The sequence below is a fragment of the Penaeus chinensis genome, chromosome 22 (genome assembly GCF_019202785.1).
Source record: "Penaeus chinensis breed Huanghai No. 1 chromosome 22, ASM1920278v2, whole genome shotgun sequence".
Classification (NCBI taxonomy): domain Eukaryota; kingdom Metazoa; phylum Arthropoda; class Malacostraca; order Decapoda; family Penaeidae; genus Penaeus; species Penaeus chinensis.
Window position 1 is genome coordinate 4,906,315 of NC_061840.1, and position 20,000 is coordinate 4,926,314.

Consider the following 20,000-nt stretch of genomic DNA (forward strand, 5'->3'; position numbering starts at 1 on the left):
ATCTATTTACATCTATCTATTTTCCAGTCTATGTGTGTTTAACTTGTTTAATAACTTCAATGATGTAGTCTGATTAAATTGCATAAGTTTAGTGATATGTTATTTATTCATTTACCTCCTCCCTCATACAGACGAAAATAAGGCCAAGGATATTTCCCTCTCTTCTTGGAATTTTTGGTTTTGAGTTTGGCAGAAGTCCTCTTCAATGTCTAGATGCAACTCGCTTTTTATCTCACTTGCGGTAACACTTTTTTGTATCTGCTTCCCCGTGGACAGAGGCCAAAGTTAAAATCATCTAATATCGTAATACTCGTATATTTCCCATGTAGTTTATGTGATCAAGAACGGTATTTAAAACTTCGCTGATGAACAAAACTTCCGTCTAATCATGGGTTCTGTTTGTTCCATATTATCTCAAAATGTTTTAATAAATTTTCTTCATGTTTTATGTCTTAGTGTAAATGTGTTGCTGTGAGAGTTATCACTGAATAACTGTTGTAAGTTAATTTTTAGATATAACTTGTCTACCAAGAACTATGGTTACTTTTTTCACATAAACTTGTATATCTATCATCAATAAAGACTGTAATATTTAATTTCTCTGAATGTCTATAATACCGCATGCCGTTGAATTTCTATCTTCGTTCAGCACAACGCCGCTTCTCCCGTTCCAGCGGTGGGAGTTTTCTCACTCGCTTTGAGCCTACGAGCATGTGCAGTTTCCCTGTCTGTCGATGGCGAAGTACCAGTGTTGTCAGTCTCCGTCTTTCTTATGTTTTCTTTAAGATGAATTATTAAACTTTTAGGTTTCATTTTCCCCGTATTAATTGTCATAAAGAAAAAAAAAAATATATATATATATATATATATATATTTTTTAGTTTAACTCTCATTCATCTGGTCTAAACGCTTTCTCCAGGCATTTGTCATCTCCGAAAGTACTTACTACTATAGTTCACTCAAGCCATTTGTAAACTGGTTATATTTCTTACTATTTTCATATTTTCCAATTCCTTTTTCTCTCGAGATTGCTGTCGTCATTTTTATCGTGACTGCTGTATCTCCTCTTTACTTGTCTTGTCTAGTTCTTTCTTTCTTTGTTTTTATTTTTTTCTAGTATGACTGACAACTTACCAGTCTGCCTCGTCATCTGTCTGCCCGTCACAGCTCTTGATTTGCTTTTACTTCATTTGCTTTACTATTTCGGAAAAAAAGTTTCTTGTTTCAATTTCTGTTTCATAGCTTGACTGTCCGACTTGTTTCCTCCTGAACACTGTTAATTCCTTGTATTTTTTTTCTTCCTTAATTTCATAGTTTGTGATATTGTTGAGATAATTTTTCGCCATGCTTTTTGAAGGTTTTATATCCTGTTTCATTCCACAAGCTTTGTCTTTCAGTATATTTATTTCCTTAAGCACAGAAATAAATCTAACAATTATTTTAAAACTTTGTAGTAGTTTAAAGAGTTCTCTCATTTACATATATTCGAAAATGGAAATAACTGAACGACAGAAAATGGTTTTGACTTTCTCTGAGGGGTGACTTGTGTTTTAGGCCTTGTGAAACACCGTAATGATTCTTAGATCGTTAAAATAAAATATAACATGTTAAATATCTGTGTATGATGATGACCTTCACCTATATAGTGCAATTAAATCAACTCTTACAACTAAGCTGTTCCTACCAGACTCTCGCTGATAACTACCTATCAAGTATATTTGAGTGTTTGATTGTATTATGGTTATTATGGTTGTAAGACTCAACTCAACTCGGCTTTCAAATGATGGCAGTGTGTGTGTGTGTGTGTGTGTGTGTGTGTGTATGTGTGTGTGTGTGTGTGTGTGTGTGTGTGTGTGTGTGTGTGTGTGTGTGTGTGTGTGTGTGTGTGTGTGTGTGTGTGTGTGAGTATGTACATATATATATATATATATATTTATATATATATGTGTGTGTGTGTGTGTGTATGCATATACCTATATCAATCTATCTATTCATCTATATCTATATCTATCTATTCATCTATATCTATATTTATCTATCTATATATCTATATATATATATATATATATATATATATATACACACACACACGTGTGTGTGTGTGTGTGTGTGTGTGTGTGTGTGTGTGTGTGTGTGTGTGTGTGTGTGTGTGTGTGTGTGTGTGTGTGTGTGTGTGTGTGTGTGTGTGTGTGTGTGTGTGTGTGTGGGTGTGTGTGTGTGTGTGGGTGTGTGTGTGTATATATGTATATATATGTATATATATGTATATATATGTATATATATGTATACATATATACACACAAACAACTAAATGAGCATATAAATATATATATATATATATATATATATATATATATATATATACACTCACATATGTATGTATGGGTGTGTGTGTGTGTAGATATATATGTGTTTCAACTCTCTTCGAATATTTAACGTTTACAGATTGTTAACACATCGCCACGGGGGTCTGGCAGGGTCGTTCATCCTTGCCTAAGCACAAGTGGGCAAACCAGGCAAACGGGCTGGTCTGACACATGCACGGGCACGGAGACACTGAACGTTTGCCCGTCAAGTTTGCACAAATAACGTGTATTAAGAGAGTGCCCGTCAGGTAGTGCTCGATCGTGCGGACGGAGTTTCGCAATCCTTTAGACGCTCGTCATTTTTATTAAAAACAAAAATGCAAGTAAGAAAAAAATGTATTTACCCACATATTCTTTATTTATTGAACATTTTCTGCCACGTCAACATCTAAGGTCATTAGCATCGTATTTCCAGAATGGTCAATGGTCAAAAGAAACAAATGTGCCAAAGGTCACACAGCATTATGACAAAGTATTGTGGTGGAAAAAGTAAAATGAGTTAAAGGTTTGGATAAGTGGATAGAAGGGATGAAGAAAAGTAAATGGAAGAATATTAAAAATCATGCAAAACATGAGGCGAGGACTGAGGTCCACCAAGGCAGGGGCCATTCCCTACATTGGGCAGTCTCCGCCTCCGAAGCGCCCCCAACGGCAACAAGGGATTATATGCATATAAGCATACAGCTGTACATGCATGTGCGCTTTTTCTTGGAATTTACCAATTTATTGAAAATTTTCTGCCGCGTCAACTTCTAAGATCATTAGCAGCGTATTCACAATATAGTGACAGCGTGTGGCATGGGAGCAAAGCCCCCCGGTAAGGAAGTCCTACATGACATCAAAGATCATATGGCGTTATGGTAACGTACAGTAGTATAAAGGTTAGGAATGAGTTAATGATTAGGGCAAAGTCACATGTTGCACAGTACTACAGGGTAGTATGGTAGTGAAAAGGCTGGAGAGGGGAGCTGATAGGGTATAGTGTAAGGTAAAGGTTGTTAGAAGAGGAGTCAGTCAAGGGAGTTGAGAACATTATGAAGAAGTATTGTAGCGAAAATGGCAAAAATAAGTTAACGATTAGAAAAAGTGGACAGAAAAAGGGGACGAAGAAAATGGAAAGGAAAGACCATGAACAATCAGTTAAAGTGAGGGCTGAGGACCAAGATAGGGATGATCTACAGTCGGCTTCAGTCCGTCTCGAACGAGCTAGGATTTTTTTTTTCTTGGTAACAATGGTCAGGAATGAGGTCGGGCGCTGGCTTCTTGCAATACCCACTGACCTGAGCATTATTTCTGTCCATCTCTTACTCTTCGGGCTTAGGATTATTACAGAGTTAAGAAAAGGCGATCTTTTATCACTATACAGGTGAGCATATCTATCTATATATCAATCAAGAGCAAAGGAAAGGGGGTATATGATTATGCCGTATGAGAGGCATGACTTTATTAGGTCTGTGAATCTTTTACAACTTTTCATTTTACAATATATAATTCAATTATTAAAATTTTAATGGATAACTTGTTTTAAGTTTTCGATAATTTGATTACTTCAAGGGTTTATTTTTTCAATAATCTTGGATAACAAAACAAATAGTGGCAATAGAAATTTTTATTAATTTTTTTTTTTCAGTATTTCGGCTTTTGTAAAGAAGCTCTATCACTGGTGTCCTTTAGACTGGTTAGAAATGGTGTGCAAGTGACATGAATCGGGTTAAGTTTACCGATGCAGATGAAATGGCCACCAAAGGAGATCCATCATGTTAAGATTACAAACGCACTAGGCAAGGAGATTGGTGAGGAGGTTGCAGCTGTGTCCGAGTCGTAGTTAAGTTAGGGTAGCAGAGATCAGCACTTGCTGTATTAGCACTTCCAAGTTCGATTTCTGACGAAACTTGTAGAGAGGGAAACCAGACACAACCGAATTAGGGTTTTTCTTTTGTTCACATTATAATTAAGTGAGAAGAATCTGTCTTCACTTATGCCATTCCTCCTTCGTCCATTGGCATTTCTCCCTGGGGGCCAGCGTCCTCATTCTTCTTCTTGGAACCCGAGACAATGTCGTCAATCCTCAAAAGCAAGACGGCAGTCTGAAAGATTTATGGATTATGTGAGACGTTGAATGAATACTAGTGATAACAAGTGGCAACTTAGATCTGTACAATACTTGAAAACTGATATGGTTTATAAAAGTTAATTATGTTTACCTCTACAGAAGTCTTGAAAACTTGGAGCTTGACAGCAAGAGGTTCCCAGATTTTCAATTGTCTCATGTCTGTGAGTTCACCAGTCTCGCCATTTACTCCCCAGAAGGTTTCACCACTGGCGTGCTTGGCTCTCAGAGCTGTTAACAATCGGATGATATTTGCACCACAGTTCTGTGCCAAAGTGCGAGGGATGACCTGTGGAAAATTATAAAATAATTAATCTCTTTTCAGTCTACTGGTTTCATTTGTACTATGGTTAATAGAAAATTTATGCATAAAACCATGATATTTAAGTGATGATCAAGAAGTATAATTCAAAATAAGAGTATAAGAAAGGAAGAAAAATAGCTTAACAGTCTACATAGACATTAGCAAATTTAGGATTCCTTCTGATCACACAAAATGATAAATGTTGGTCTTTCAAAAAATTCACCTCAAGAGCCTGTCCAAGAGCACTGTATGGCCACTGCTTAACTCCTGAAACAGTTTTTGCCTTCTCCTGCAAAATGTGAGATACGGCCATCTCAACTGCTCCACCACCAGGAACAAGGAATGGCTCCAGGACAAGGTTACGAGCCACGCCCAAAGCATCGTGAAGGTTGCGCTCAACCTCATTGAGAATGTCCTTGCTTGGTCCACGAAGGAGGATTGTGCAGGCTTTAGGGTCTTTGCATTCAGTGATGAATGTGAAGTAGTCATCTCCAATCTGAGTAAAATACAAATGAATACATACAATGCAACAAGATACTATTACAATAAGAGTACTTTCACTGTTCTTCAGAATGTGTTTTTCAGCAAAACACACAAATATTACAATTCATGATAGCTCAAGAATATTGAGTCTTCGTGCTAGGGAAATACATTATCATCTACTAATATCAAAAACATGCCTCACCTTCTTAATTTCAAACAATCCAGCACCAGTACCAATATCTTCCTCTTTCAATTCTTCAGTGCGGTTAGCAATAGTTGCACCACAAGCCCTGGCAAGTCTGTTGTTGTCAGACTTCTTTACTCTTCTGATGCAGGTGATGCCAGCTTTGACGAGGTAGTGCTGGGCCAAGTCAGAAACACCCTTCTCTGTGATAACTAGATGAGGCTGGAGGGCAATCAAGTCGGCACACATAGACTTGACGTGTTCTTCTTCAATCTCTAACATCTGTTGGATAAATGAAGTTCATGATTATTAAATAAAAATTTACTTTACCCCCAACCAGCTTTGAAAATATGCATAATCATTTCCATAACATTACAATTGAAATAGTAATAGATACATTACATTTCAACATATAATTTTCAATTTCATCTGGATTGGAATCCCTTTTTAAACATTTTTTATTTACATCCTTTCTAAAATGCTAATGCTCAGAAACCATTCATTATTAGATGTTGCCTATCTAACATAATAATAGAGAAAAGTAGATCTGACAATAAACTGAACAAATTTAGAGTAAATAAAAGGACAGTAATATGAATATTATCAGCTAACCTGAGCTAATCATTCTAAATTATTTTTCATCTATCAATAAATACATAACAAATCAAATATTTACATAAACAACCATACATATATGAATATATGACTTTGCTTTAAGCTTGTTCAACTAATCACTTAACATATTAACCCACTGGATCTGGCTTCTTCCCATCAAATGGCCTAAAAAAGGGCATCAGGCTTACGTGAGCAGACACTGTCAGATGTGCAGCTTGTAGGCTGCGTGCAAACAACCTTAGGTGTGGACCAACAAGAATCCATGCCTGCCTTTGCAATGTTATTTTATCTTTCTGTGCATGAGCATTTTTAGTTCTCTAACCATTTTCCACTATCTATATTTGTCATTCTATTTGTTTTATCCAGATGGTAATAAACTGTTTTCCTTACATAGACTCCATATCATCTCTTTGTGGTATATAACTCATGGCAACAATAAGAACAGTAAGTAATATTGTTATTTGGGGTATTTAATGTTTCCCCTTATAATATTCAATTTTCTGTAATACAACCAGTAACACTGGTCATGGTGGGCAGGAATAGGATCCTGAGCATGGAAATAGCATCCTTCCTGGAGCCAGTGCTCTTCCAGTCATCGCTCACGGACATTACATTCTACACTCGTTTATCGATGGAAATAATGCAAAAGCCCCTTCACAAAGGAAAAATTATTCTAATCATGCTTCAAAATCTTTGTAGACTCAAGGCAAGGCTTTCCCGTCACCCTGGCCTTCAGCTGAAATGCTCATGATGGCAGCTTGTGTCACTCTGCCCCACAGCCAAATTTTCCCATGATGGCATGTTCATATTACTTGCCCCTCAAGCCAAAATTTTACATAATTTGATGGTCACATCATCCGAATCAGAGGGATTTAAGTTAACCCACAGAATCTAGGTGACATGACTGTCATGTCATTAAAAAAAAATTGCTGAGCACTGGGTGATGGGAATATGCCATCAAAAATTTTCCAAGGGCTGAGATGACAGGAATGTACTTTTAAGAAAAATTTGGTACAGGGGCTCAGGTGACAGGAGTAACTTATCTTAAGTCACAATCTCTTGGAGGAAGAATAGTGGAAGAGAGAGAGAGAGAGAGAGAGAGAGAGAGAGAGAGAGAGAGAGAGAGAGAGAGAGAGAGAGAGAGAGAGAAACACTATACTTGTTATTACACAGAGTTGTAAACTATCTAGAGATGATATGGAGTCTGTTCAATGAAAATAGTCTAACATCTTGATACAGCATATCAAATGACAGATATAAATTTTGGAAAATGGCAAAATAGCAAAAAATCCTCATGAAGAGAAAAAGAGAACATTGTAAAGGGGAGGTAGGGAGTCTAGATACTGCACATGAGTATCTGTGTGGGCCAAACCACGCATCTGGGAGTTGCCACCCAAAAAACTAAAGCCCATATTTTGGTACAAGTGTGGTTCACAGAGCACCTGGGGCTCAACACAGATCTAGGACTGCAATTTCATCTATGATTTTGTGCTATGCCATATCTCAAATTTAATACTGCTAATCAAAACAAATGTTTTTTACCTATACAAAAATGCAGGATACAGCTCAAATAACATTTGACAAATGAAAACAGTCCTCCACACTTTCCTTATTATTTCCAATGAGAAATAACCTTAAACTTTGGAAAAATTACCTAGGGATATATTACTGACAGTCCATATGGATGTGAATAAAAAATATTACTAAAAATTTAGGAAATGGCTAAATCAACATATGACAATAAATCAGAAGGGGCTTCCAAGTTTTCCTTATCAGTTCAGATACAGATTTAATCAAAATTGTGTAACCTTGCACTGTAGTTGTTAAGAATCTTTCCATGCGCAAGACACTTCCATACTTGTAAAAGACTTTAGCCAAGTCATAAACAAAAACTGCCCATCACAGACACTTTCAGCCAACTCAATGATAGATGAAGATAACCACAAATCAAGCAAACTTTGGATGAACATTGATTTATAGTCAACCTGTTTTCTACATATTTACAAACATAAAATATAGATGGCACCAGATGTCCTGAAAGCTGATGCCATGGCAACATTCATATGACTGCCAAAATGTGTTAAATATATGGAATGTATAATACTATTGTCAGCATTAATTTTAAAATGTAGCAACAATGCAAATCATACACAAAATAGCAGAGAACAGTCATAAAACTTTTGTGAATAACAAACCAGGATCCCCTGAGTTAAAGTCTGAGTAAAAATATAATAGTTACGGTTCTTTTTTCATATCATTTATATAGCTATCATTCAAAGTTACTATTTGATGCTATTTCTTCATACATCATATAAAGTGTTATTTCTTGCAAATTCCTTTAGAAAGCATATGAAGTAAATTAAATACTTGAGATTAATTGCCAACATTTAATTACTATGAGTAAAGTAACTTCTAACAAGCTTAATATAATTTTGTTCTCTACATACACTGTCTTTAAGAATGCAGTAAATGTTCCTAGAAATTTGGGTGTATTTAATTATTCTCTGTCTTTACCTTGGTGAAGTCTGTCTCTGCAGTGATCTCCACATTAGTCTGTGATTCTCCTTTCTTGTACTCCAAGGGGCAATCCAGCAGAATAATCCTAGGATTCTCAATGCGCCGTTTCATCTTCTGGTGCGTCACATCTTTGTTCACCATGATTCCATTCAAAACTTGGCAATCTTCAATGGTGCCACCGGGGATCTGTGAACATATTCTAGGCATAAGATTCTCTATAGAGTACAAGTATTTGCAAAAATCATGAATCAGACAACCACTGCTTGGTAGTAAAACAGAGAAAGTGAAAAATAAGCAGAAAAGAAAATTAATAAAATAAAATATATTCCTGAGGTAAAACAGCTGATTTTCAAAAGCAATGGCATTACCAACCCTACCTTCTCAATCCTTGCCCATTTCTTGACATCAATTTCCTTCTGACCATCCTGTTCAGTTGTGATGGTTTTGACAGCACGCAGGGCAATGGAACAGGCCAGATCAGCATACTGACCCATAAATTTGGTGCCAATGCAAGACTTGATAACATCAACCATCTGTTCCTCACTGTTGACATCTACAGGTACACTGCAAAAAATATAACACATGAAGATAATGTAAAGAAAAGAAAATCAAATCTCTCAAAAATGTCCCCAAAATAATCAAGGAAGATAACAGAAATGTCAGAATTGCTAAAGTTCAAATTTTTGCCAATAATTCTTACCTAAGCTGTTCCCTGAGAATATCAATGGAATCTTCAAGAGCTTGTCTGTAGGCCTGAATGATCACCACAGGATGCATTTTGTGCTCGAGGAACTGTTCAGCCACAGCCAACATTTCTCCAGCCAAGATAACCACACTTGTTGTGCCATCACCAACCTTTCCAAGAGACATTAACATTTTAACTAAATATTGACATAATTCATTATACCAATTTCTTAGTTTCATGAAAATAATTGTTAGATGATAGAACTACAATCTATAGAATTGCTTACCTCTTCATCTTGTGTTCGTGCAATCTCAATCATGTGTTTGGCTGCAGGATGCTGGACAGTGATCTCACGGAGAATGGCATTTCCGTCGTTAGTCATCACAATGCCGCCCATGGGGTCCATCAACATCTTCAACATGGACCTGGGACCCAGGCATGTGCGAATGACATCAGCAATCATCTAAGGATTGAAGAGATTTTTCATGAGCGTGTTCATAATCATTCCTTCAAATCATATATAGATTATGAGTAAACATCAGGAAACACTATAAGCTGATGAAATCACTGAAACACTTTCTGCTGCACTATGCTTTGTTATTTCTAACAATCTTTTATTATGTTCTAGAAAGTGTATGCTAGAGACTAACACCCTTCCCCCTGCAGTAGCTTTTAAACACTCATGAAAATTATTTATAGAATGGTTGAGCCCTAAGGCATCACTGGGAAATAGTGGAGTTAAGATTATGCAGTACTGCCCCCTAATACCCAAGAGCAAACATTGTCTTCATCTTAGTATACACGGCAAGATAGAGCTGAAGCTCAGGAGCACTGAGTGGGTTGAGGCTGTGTGTGGCACCGAGATCTTTTTCCTTTATTTGTGACATTACCGTTATTTCTTGTACTGTTGACAAAAACATTTAGTCATCTACAAGAGTATCATCTTTAACCCCTTCCTGATGGGTCACGCACTAAAGCATCATAACAAACCGCTCGATCTGTGGAGTGTGACTGTACACTGCTGCGACATGTAAAAGCCCTACGAGATGGTGATTCAGTTTGATGTACCAAACTCCTGTGCTCAAAGGTGGCGTGTTGCCATTAATCTCCAGAGCGTAGTTTTTTTTTTTTTGTTTTGTTTTTTCCACCCGTCAGTAAGGGGTTAATTTGCCCTAGCTAGACAAATTGCATTTAAAAAACAAAAAGGGGGCAAGAAGTTGCACCTGTTGGTACAAAAAATAACTGCAGACACGAAAGGCAACACCACAATCTAAGGGAAAAAATCGCAGAAAGTTCTACTCACAGCCTCAGTCCACTCGGTACTCCTAATTTTAAGCTCTAACTTACTATGCATACCATGAGGAGCCCCCTATTAATCTTCCCCTTGGGCAATGCAAGCCCTGTCACAGCAATTTAGATTGTTGAATAAATTTTGCGATGTGGAACTGGGGACTGTTTCTAGCGAGTGTTTGTTCAGTGAAGAATTACCAAAAAAAAGCTTTTTATATCAGCTCCTATGGATGATCCAAACCATACTACTGTCAATTAGCTTGTCTACATATTTGATTTCTTGGTAATAGTTCTGAACTAGATGACTTGAGACGAAGTGTTACACTAATCTCTGTTCTTCCCACTTCAACAAAAGGCCAACTATCATTGTTTATCTAGACAAGCAAAAATTGAGACTATTTCCTTATTTAACGAGAAATTTCTAGGCAGACCGTCTTGCAAAATTATACGTAGTGGAGTTTGGATGTTCAGGCATGAGGCAGTCACATGGGGGTCATCTAATCATTAAAGTTTAAGATTTAAAGATAACTGACTCCATGCAAGAGAATTAGAAAAAAATTCATCCATCAATATATTTACAAAAAATAAAAAAAATTGTGAACAATAAGTATTTTGCAATTATGTGAGGAATTATAAATTTCTAAGAAATAACTGGAAATAAAATCAATTACATACCCAAAGTTTACACAAACAGGCCGCTTTGTAGTTTTTCTACCCATTTACCGCATCTTACAGGCAACAAAAGACTCACAGCCAAATATAAACTCGTTCTTTCTCATGACAACGAACATGAGTCACTCCCTCCATCCTCCAAACGCACTATTTATAACACGAAAACCATGCACTCAAAATCACACTAAGTCACCTCACGTTGAACTTTACCGACAAAACAATGGAGTTTAACTAATAATTCGCGGATACAACTCGAAACACGTGAACAAAAACGAAAATAAATCCCAGCCTTACCTTCCCGGCATTGATGTTCTGCACTTGCACTTTCCGCCCGCTCTCACGCTTGGTGTTCTGGTCTGAAATACGGGCATTTCGTTAATAATTCGGCCGTTTTAGTAACCGAGTATCATCTACATTAACTAATCTCTCACCAGACTTACTCAGAACGATGATAGGTTGGCCTCCGCCCATCATTTTGGAGGAATTGGAGAGAGACGGCGCGATGACAAGACTTCGAACCACAACACGCGGGAGGGACGGCCTGACTCACGCGACTTCTTTCTTTACTTACGACGACGCCCTTCCCAGGCTGAGATCGAGGGCTAAAAAGGAGTTTTCGATTTTTGTCTATTGAATTTTGGGAATTGCATAAGTTATTGTGCTGGATTTTAGATTATTGGTTTTCGGTCAGCGGCTTCTGCGATCGACGGGTGGAATACTCTGGAAGCTTCTAGAATTTTATTCAAATAGGGCGTAAATTTTGAGAATGAATTTATTGTTGGGTTATATATCTTAGAATTTGTTAGTATAGAAAATATGAGATGGTCGGTGATACATTTTTATCTTCTCTGCATTCCTATTATATATATATTTTAGACGAAGTCAAAGCCAGTAGATCTTACTGTTTTGAGACAGAAATGAGAGGGATAAGAAGTATAACAAAGGATGTGCAACGTTTGTTTATTATGGATATTTAAAGAAACATATACATGCCCTTAATAAATAAGAATACCTTTGATAGTAAAATCTGAGGATCTCGAAGAAAATTGGAATTTCTCTTCGTTTTTATACATGTTATCCCTCTCCTCAAAGCGTCGGTCGTAAACAAACAAGAAAGAAAGAGAAAGAGCAGAGTGACAAACCCTTCAAAGTGGTAAATTAAGAGAAGTTGAGAAGGAGAGAAGGAGACCGAAGACGACAGAGAAGTAGGAGTGGAGGAGGTCGAGAAGAACACCAAAAATAACAGTCACAATGTCGGTACAGATAGAAAAGCGGCGATATGACTGCGCCGCCCTTCCGAAGGGCTGGAAGAGGGAGGAAGTCCTGAGGAAGACGGGATTAACTTCGGGGAAAGTCGATGTTTATTACTACAGGTTAGTTCATAATAAACTGTCCTTGTCTTTACTTGTGTTAGTACTTACATCCTGCACATTGTTGTGAGAGCTAACCTTGGGGAACGTCGATGTTAATTATTATAGGCTGGTACAGTTTAGTAATGATTTTATAGTTCATTTTCTTCTTATGTTAAATGTATTTGGTGTTAGATTTTGTTTAATGACTCTACCCTGACATAAGTCTTCAAAATTTGAGATGTGTACTCAACATCTTACCTGTGTAATGTCCATACTGGAAACCTCCGTATGTGAAGGGGCAAGTTGTTTTCAAAAGTCACAATTGCACAGTTAAATCTTTACGATGCATGATTTGTTATCGCAGGATTATTGTTTTGCACTATGTAATGCTTGTGATGGGAGATACATTATTGATGTTATGACATCTCTGGACGTCATAACAAACCCCCTTAAATGTGGTGTGCGCCAAAACGCTCCGAGGCGATGATTCGGCTTGATGTACTGAACTCCCGCGATCAAAGTCAGCGCATTGCCATTAATCACCAAAGCGTAGAGATTTTTTTTAGTTTTCTACACCCGTCATCAAGGGGTTAAGATGGGTTGTCACTGATGGCACAACCATCAGTTTAATTGATAAATCTTTTAAGTCATTCAGTTCTTAAAATGATCTACACTTGGGCCATTCCATGCTGCACACTAAACAGGCACTCCAGCAACTTTGCATGGTCTACAGATAAGAAAGGGAGAATGTGTTAAAAACAGAAAGTGCAACGCCAGTTTTGCTCGCAATTTATTGTGTGCAAGTTACTGGAGACCATACTTGGCTGCAAAGTGCAAGTATTTAGGAAATTTTCTAGAACACATCTATATCTTCAAACTTATAAAATTTTGTGTCAATGGACTCTCATTGATGTCTTTTAAACAAATGTAGTAGAAGTAGTTGGTAGAATATATAACTGAAAACATTATGAATGTAACTCCCATATCTTACACAGTAACTTGGGCCTGAGCTGCTCCATCTTAGCTGGGCCATGATGTCACATGATGTGTGTCACTCAGACTTATCTGGGCCAAGTCTTACTAGTCAGATGTGATGGAGATTTTGCATACCAGGCAGAGAGTGTTAGGATGCACAACCCCCTAACAGTGACAAAATGCACAATTTCTGCATCATAGAATCTACCCTTCTTCTAATGGTACTTTATATTCTCCCTGCTTTTTGGGTCCTGTGTCATCTCTCCTATTGCCTTGCATCACCTTAAACCACTAGGTATCATGAGGAATCATTTGATGCCAAATAAGCTGTGGAACAGTTAGGTTACATTATCCAGCAATGCATTGTGGTTGATACATTCCAGTAATATAGATTTAAAGGAGAATTTTCTTTTCTTTTATCTCTACGGGCACATCTGATATTACATCATAAGTATTTTAGAGATTGGTCAGCAAATCTGCTTTACACAATATCTTAAAACAAAGTAGTCAATCAGCAGAAAGTGAGTGTAACCTGACAATTCCTCATCAGAAATCACCTGCAATGACTCACACACATGCCATGGCCTCTACACTGTCTGTGGAACTAACAACAACTACCCAGCATATATGTTCAGGCAAGATAGAATTTGTAGAGTGTCCTGGTAATTTGCCATCATATAAGAACCAGTCCAAGTTCAATCTTACCAGATACATGTAGAAGTTTGTTGGCCACAATGGAATATATGCAAGGTGCAGCATGCAGTCAGCCACTCAAGGAAAAAAAATAGAAGCATGGGAAACAATTGCCCCATTCTCTACAATTTTGGCTGGAGTTTATACAAATTTTTAGTGAACGAGGCTAAAAAGTTGTCATACTTAACACAATGCCTCAGTAGCTGATGGAAACTTCTTTTGTAAATTCAAGATAGTTATTAGGATATTTTTTGATGAGGGTAAGTTTCTCTTCTCTTTATTTTTGTCTTTCTGTGTTTTAGCAGAAGTCTTGATTAATATCATGATTAACATGTTAGCCTCAGCTTTAGTCACTTTCTTATTGTATATCTAAGGTCAGTCCAGATTTGCAAACACATGGGAATGGTTGACATGTGATAGTATTGGTCAGGACAAATATTTGTTGAGGAACCTTCAAGGTCTGGTTACTAAGATTTTGTCTTACCTAAAGTATTACTTTAACCTGATGCTAGATGCCAGAGCGCGTGGAGAGGGATGTCCGGCTTGATTTAGCGGACTTCCGCTCCTTGCCACAAATCTCCAGAGTTAAAAATTTTGATTTATTTTTTTCAGCATTGGGTTAAGTAAAGATCCAATAATTATTCCATATCTCCAGATTTTTCATGATGAGGTTACAACCAGTTATTCATTTGTTTATTTGTTTTTTCATCTTTCAGTCCAAATGGAAAAAAGTTCAGAAGCAAGCCTCAGCTGGCTAGATATCTTGGAGACGCAGTGGACTTGTCGTCATTTGACTTTCGGACGGGAAAAGTCAACCCCATGTTGGTAAGGAAGAACAAAAAACCAAGAGGAACTCTGTTTGACTACAGGTAAGTTGATGATTTCTTTATATAACTGTTTTGTTGTCATAAGTTGTTGATATTTTCTTTTTGTAGTTATATCTGGAAAAAAGTTATTTATGCTAAATTTATTTCTCTTCGAAGCATTAACATCCTGAAGTATGCTGATTTATTTCCTTCTCATTTCATCTTACAGAAGATTGTAAAATTGTAAAAGATGTAGTATTACACAGTAAATTTTATATGTGAATATTGAAATGTGTCAACAGCACTTGTGATATCTTGTCATATATGTATACAGTGTGTTAAAATTTCCTTTGTTTTCTATATAGGTGATGTAAGTAAATACTACATATGTATTTTACCCATAATTGAAATGGTTTCTCTAATAGTCGTGGAATGCGGAATGATGCATCACTGGTACCACCCATCCGCCAAACAGCTTCGATATTCAAGCAGCCTGTAACTGTAATTAAAACACAGCCATCAAGTAGAGTGAAGCTTGATATGAAACATGGTATACAGGATAAGCCAAAACAGGTAACGCTTTTACAGTTAAGAAACAAACGAAACCAAATAAAAAATGATACTGTAGATAGGGCTAGGAAACATGAAAGGTACCATTTAGAAACTTGGCACAGAGTTTAAGAAGGGAAATACAAAGTGAAGAAGTCGCATACTTATTTCAGGGACTTACTATAGGAAGAGGATTTCACAGAGTTAAGCATGCAGCCTTTTGTAGCTACACACTTTGATAGACACAGGCAACAATAGTTTTATATAGAGAAGGGATGGAATTAGGTCATGATATAGGAATATGCTAGCATTCACACATGCTCATGTACCCATCCTCTCCTGCTCCCACTTTCACTCCTACTCCTACTCCTACTCCTCTTACTCCTACTCCTACTCCTATTCCTACTCCTACTCCTACTCCTACTCCTACTCCTCTTACTCCTACTCCTTTTCTTACCACTCCTACTCCTACTTCTACGTCTACTCCTTTTCCTACTACTCCTACCCCCTCTCCTACTCCTACTTCTATTCCTAACATTCTTACTCCTACTCTTATTCTTACCACTCTTACTCCTACGTGTACTCCTTGTACTCCTATTCCTACTACTCTTACTTCCACTCCTACTATTCCTATTGCTATTCCTACTCTAACTACTATTACTCCCACTCCCCACTCTCCACTCCCCACTCCCACTCCCACTCTGGTATCACTTAACAGTCTGGGCCTGGAAAGATGGAGAGATGGCCATGGGGCTGGGGGAGAGGAGATAGGCAGTGGCCATGCCTATCCAAACAATCATTTCCATTCCTCTTCTTGTACATATTCACTTTCACACTCCTCACACTCACATTTCCACACCTACACACCTACAGAGGGGTACCTGCTCATGGTGCTGCCACCTTTAACAAGTCTCAAAAACATATGCCAAAGCACAAGTACTTATCTTCTTGACTTGGGCTGTTCCTCCTCTTACCTTTTTTTTTTTTTTTTTTTTTTTATTATTATTATTACTTTCTTGACTTTTGAATAAAAGAAATTCTGAATTTGCCTTTTTAAGTCCTAGTTAGGATACAGAATCCATAAATATGTTTTCATTCACAAACAAGCAATAAAGATGCTTTTGTTATATCCCTTCCCCTTTTTCCTGGTGGCTATAGGGCTCTTACAGAAGGATTTCCCATAGTATTGAAGTATCATGTCAACATGCATTGCTATATGAAGGAGGTCAACATGCAAAATTATGAGTATGTCATACTTTCAAAATACTTTTGATCTTGAGTAATGGTCTCCTCTGTGATGTGAGATTATACCTTCAGTTGTGTTTTCATCTTTAAAGAATTTAAATGTCTTAATGCAATGTATATGTATTTTTCTTTGAGATTAAATCTGCTGTGTTTTAATAGTAAACATTTTCACATTATTTAGTATTAGTATTAAGTCAAACTGTGTATGAGAGCTACTTTTTATGTGACTCCAGAAGTGGCACTTATACAGATTGGAATGTAAGGCATATCTACTTCATATGCCATTTAGTTTTGTCATTATAATTTTTTTTATTGTCATACCTACTTCCAATGTTTTATATCCTTGGTATTTATATGGAATGCAACCATTACTTAAGATACGTGGTTGACATTCCTTAAAATCTCTGAACTAAGCATTCTTCTAATGAAGCAGTTATTTTAATCATGCTGCCAGGAGTTGCTACGTTTACAGTTTGTTTTGTTAGCATAGGGTTACTTTTTCCTTGGCCTCTGCAATAGGACTTTTACTGAAATGGGTGTATGCTTGTCTTATACCCTTGTGTCTCAAACCTTTGGAACACACAATATGCTGTATGAGACTTGGTAAAGGGTGTACAGAAACATGGCAGCTTTATGTCCCAGCTGTCCTTGGTGTTGTGGTGGTGTCATTGATGCAACAGGGAGGCCTGTCTGTGAATGAGTAGGGTAGGAGCACCCGAGTTTTTATTCCCCTACTTGGGAGCAATTTATTGTTGTAAACCAAGCAAGAGAATTCTTGCAATCTTCAAATTGGGTAAGCAGCCTCGCTGTGTTTCTTACCATTATCGGTTGAGCTGATGTCTATGCTGGCAGCTTTTTCTGTTTTGATTTTATCCTCAAGCTTAAAGCTAACATTTTAATCCCTTGATTGCTGTGACTTAATCATCCATTCTTTTTCTTGTTTTGCCATGCTTGTTTACCATGGGGTTCCTTTGAGTAATTGAGTGTTGTTTACTGTACATTATTCCATCCTCCCTTCTCAGAAAGTCTAAAGTCTGGGGATGTCTCAAATGACTCATAAAGGTGCCAAATCTTTTTGAATCTTTGGAGAGGTCACTAGCATAAGAAAACCATTCCTTTAGATAAGGCTTTGTTGTAGCACCAGGCTTATGCTGCTTTATCTGTGTTAATTGTATTAGTGGTGTTATAAAGAACCTGAATGGTTGTTGACCCCACTGATGGCATATATGTTGTCATGGTTATTGTATTATTATTATATTTTCAATGTTATTTACTTTTTTAAGTATTTTGTTTTAATTGGTAGATATTATTTATTATTCTCTGTATCCAAGACTGCTATCTTGTGTGTGTCTGTGTGTGCGCGTGCGTGTGTGCGTGTGTGTGAGCGTGCGTGCGTGTGTGAGCGTGCGTGCGTGTGTGAGCGTGCGTACGTGTGTGTGTGTGTGTCTGTGTGTGTGTGTGTGTGTCTGTGTGTGTGTGTGTGTGTGTGTGTGTGTGTGTGTGTGTGTGTGTGTGTGTGTGTCTGTCTGTCTGTCTGTCTGTCTGTCTGTCTGTCTGTCTGTCTGTCTGTCTGTCTGTCTGTCTGTCTGTCTGTCTGTCTGTCTGTCTGTCTGTCTGTCTGTCAACTCATGTTTCAGCCTTTTGTGTTTGTGTGTGCTTGTGTTTTTCTTTGTGTGTTTGTTTTTCTCTGTATGTGTATAGATGTGGACATGACTGTGGATGCATGCTTTGGCATGTATTGTTGCATAACAGTATTTTCCCAGATAATATAATTTCAGAAACCTAATACGGGCTCAGAAGTAATTCTATATGCTCTTGAAGGGAAGATATAATTAAAAAGGGATTGGAAAGTGTTGGAAACATAGGTCTTTTGCCAGTGTCCCTTCTTCCCAAAGCATTTCTTTATAATGAAGGCTGCAGCCTGAAAAAAAAAAAAATTAACCTGATGTTCTCCTGGCAGCATGGTTAAGTAGGCTGTGTTTTAGATATTGATGAGTAGGTGATGATGAAATTATAAAGTCTGTAATGTGATATTACGTTTGTTTGTTTTTTAGAACACTAGATTTCTCCTTAGGTTTTGATGATGCTGTCTATCCAAATATAGATTGGCTCTTGGAATCTTATCAGGAGTCTAGCGCCTTAAAAAACAAACACCAGTATTAAACCTTTCCTTCATGACTAGAATAATGATTGTCTAAGTTCGGGAAGGAGGGACTCTGGAAAGTAACCTGTTAACATTTGTTGTCAGGATGTGAAAAGATTTACTAATTTCCTTTTGTTTATTTATTATTTTAAAGTTATTCTGGGAAAAGAGGCTCCAGGGTCTTCAGGCCTTTGATGCACAGACAGAAGTCCTCAGGAATGTGGACTTACCAGCAGCCCTACAAGGTGTGGGGCCCAATGTGGAGGATCAGACTGTCTTGCAGGTATGGAGGGCATAGGTGGAAGGTAACATTTGATAATTGTTAATGTCTATAATTTTTTCATGTATGCAAATAGGATGTTTTGCATTGAATATTTTTTGTGCATTTTATTAGCCCAGTACTCCCAGGGATGGCATGTATACACATGGCATACCCATTGTAAATTTAGTTTATTAATTGTAGTCATACATAGATGGCTCCAAAAGAACTTAGTCACCAAGGAGTCAATCGCTAGTCATAACTATCTGACTATCTGATTTACCATTTTCCTTGATCTTGAAAATATTTACACATATTTTATATTGTCATTATGATAATCATAATGTCTATAATAATAATAAAAGCATCAGTATTACTACTTTTAGAAAAAAAAATCCCAGAAACTCAAGGAAATGACAAATCAGGTCATGTAGATGACTAATTGACTCCATGGTGACTGAGCACTTGTGGAGCCATCTTTGTGTAAACACATTTCACTAAACAAATTTACAGTGAACATTTCATGTGTTGTCAACAACAATATCATCATCATCCTTGGAATATTAAAATAAGAATATAAAGAAAATATTCTTGAGATGTTCATGGCTACAATTCTTGTATATTGTGGTGTGCCTACTGTAAAGAATGCAAGTTCCTGTAGTTAGTTTTATTTTGAACATGGTATGATCATATTTACCTATAGATATAGAACACTTTAGATATGTCTTGTTTACCAATTGTTTATTTGTCAG

General features: G+C 37.1%; 2 protein-coding genes across 2 annotated transcripts in view; one reads left to right on the forward strand and one right to left on the reverse strand.

The window, feature by feature from the left end:
• Positions 1–3,960: 3,960 nt before the first annotated feature.
• Positions 3,961–11,825, reverse strand: LOC125036843 (T-complex protein 1 subunit gamma-like). Its single transcript, XM_047629719.1, has 10 exons — positions 11,667–11,825; positions 11,521–11,582; positions 9,551–9,727; positions 9,280–9,434; positions 8,957–9,143; positions 8,577–8,765; positions 5,466–5,729; positions 5,004–5,276; positions 4,571–4,765; positions 3,961–4,453 (listed from the first exon to the last, which is right to left on the reverse strand). The coding sequence occupies exons 1-10, from the start codon at positions 11,698–11,700 to the stop codon at positions 4,343–4,345; spliced, it is 1,647 nt and encodes a 548-aa protein (XP_047485675.1). The 5' UTR covers positions 11,701–11,825; the 3' UTR covers positions 3,961–4,342.
• A 478-nt stretch (positions 11,826–12,303) lies between these two features.
• LOC125036844 (methyl-CpG-binding domain protein 2-like) overlaps positions 12,304–20,000 on the forward strand; it is a 9,793-nt gene continuing 2,096 nt past the window's right edge. The window contains exons 1-4 of the mRNA XM_047629720.1: positions 12,304–12,599; positions 14,963–15,115; positions 15,478–15,625; positions 19,144–19,272. Coding sequence (XP_047485676.1) covers positions 12,478–12,599; positions 14,963–15,115; positions 15,478–15,625; positions 19,144–19,272 — 552 coding nt within the window. The 5' untranslated portion in view covers positions 12,304–12,477. The remainder of the gene's footprint in view (positions 12,600–14,962; positions 15,116–15,477; positions 15,626–19,143; positions 19,273–20,000) is intronic.

What these genes read in the sequence shown, in the direction of transcription:
- LOC125036843 (XM_047629719.1), bottom strand. Translation starts at nt 11,700, where the DNA reads ATGATGGGCGGAGGCCAACCTATCATCGTTCTGA. An exon ending in AGAACATCAATGCCGGGAAG is followed by an intron (nt 9,728 to 11,520) that starts GTAAGGCTGGGA and finishes TTCAATCCTTAG; the next exon opens with ATGATTGCTGATGTCATTCG. An exon ending in CAGAGACAGACTTCACCAAG is followed by an intron (nt 5,730 to 8,576) that starts GTAAAGACAGAG and finishes TTTATCCAACAG; the next exon opens with ATGTTAGAGATTGAAGAAGA.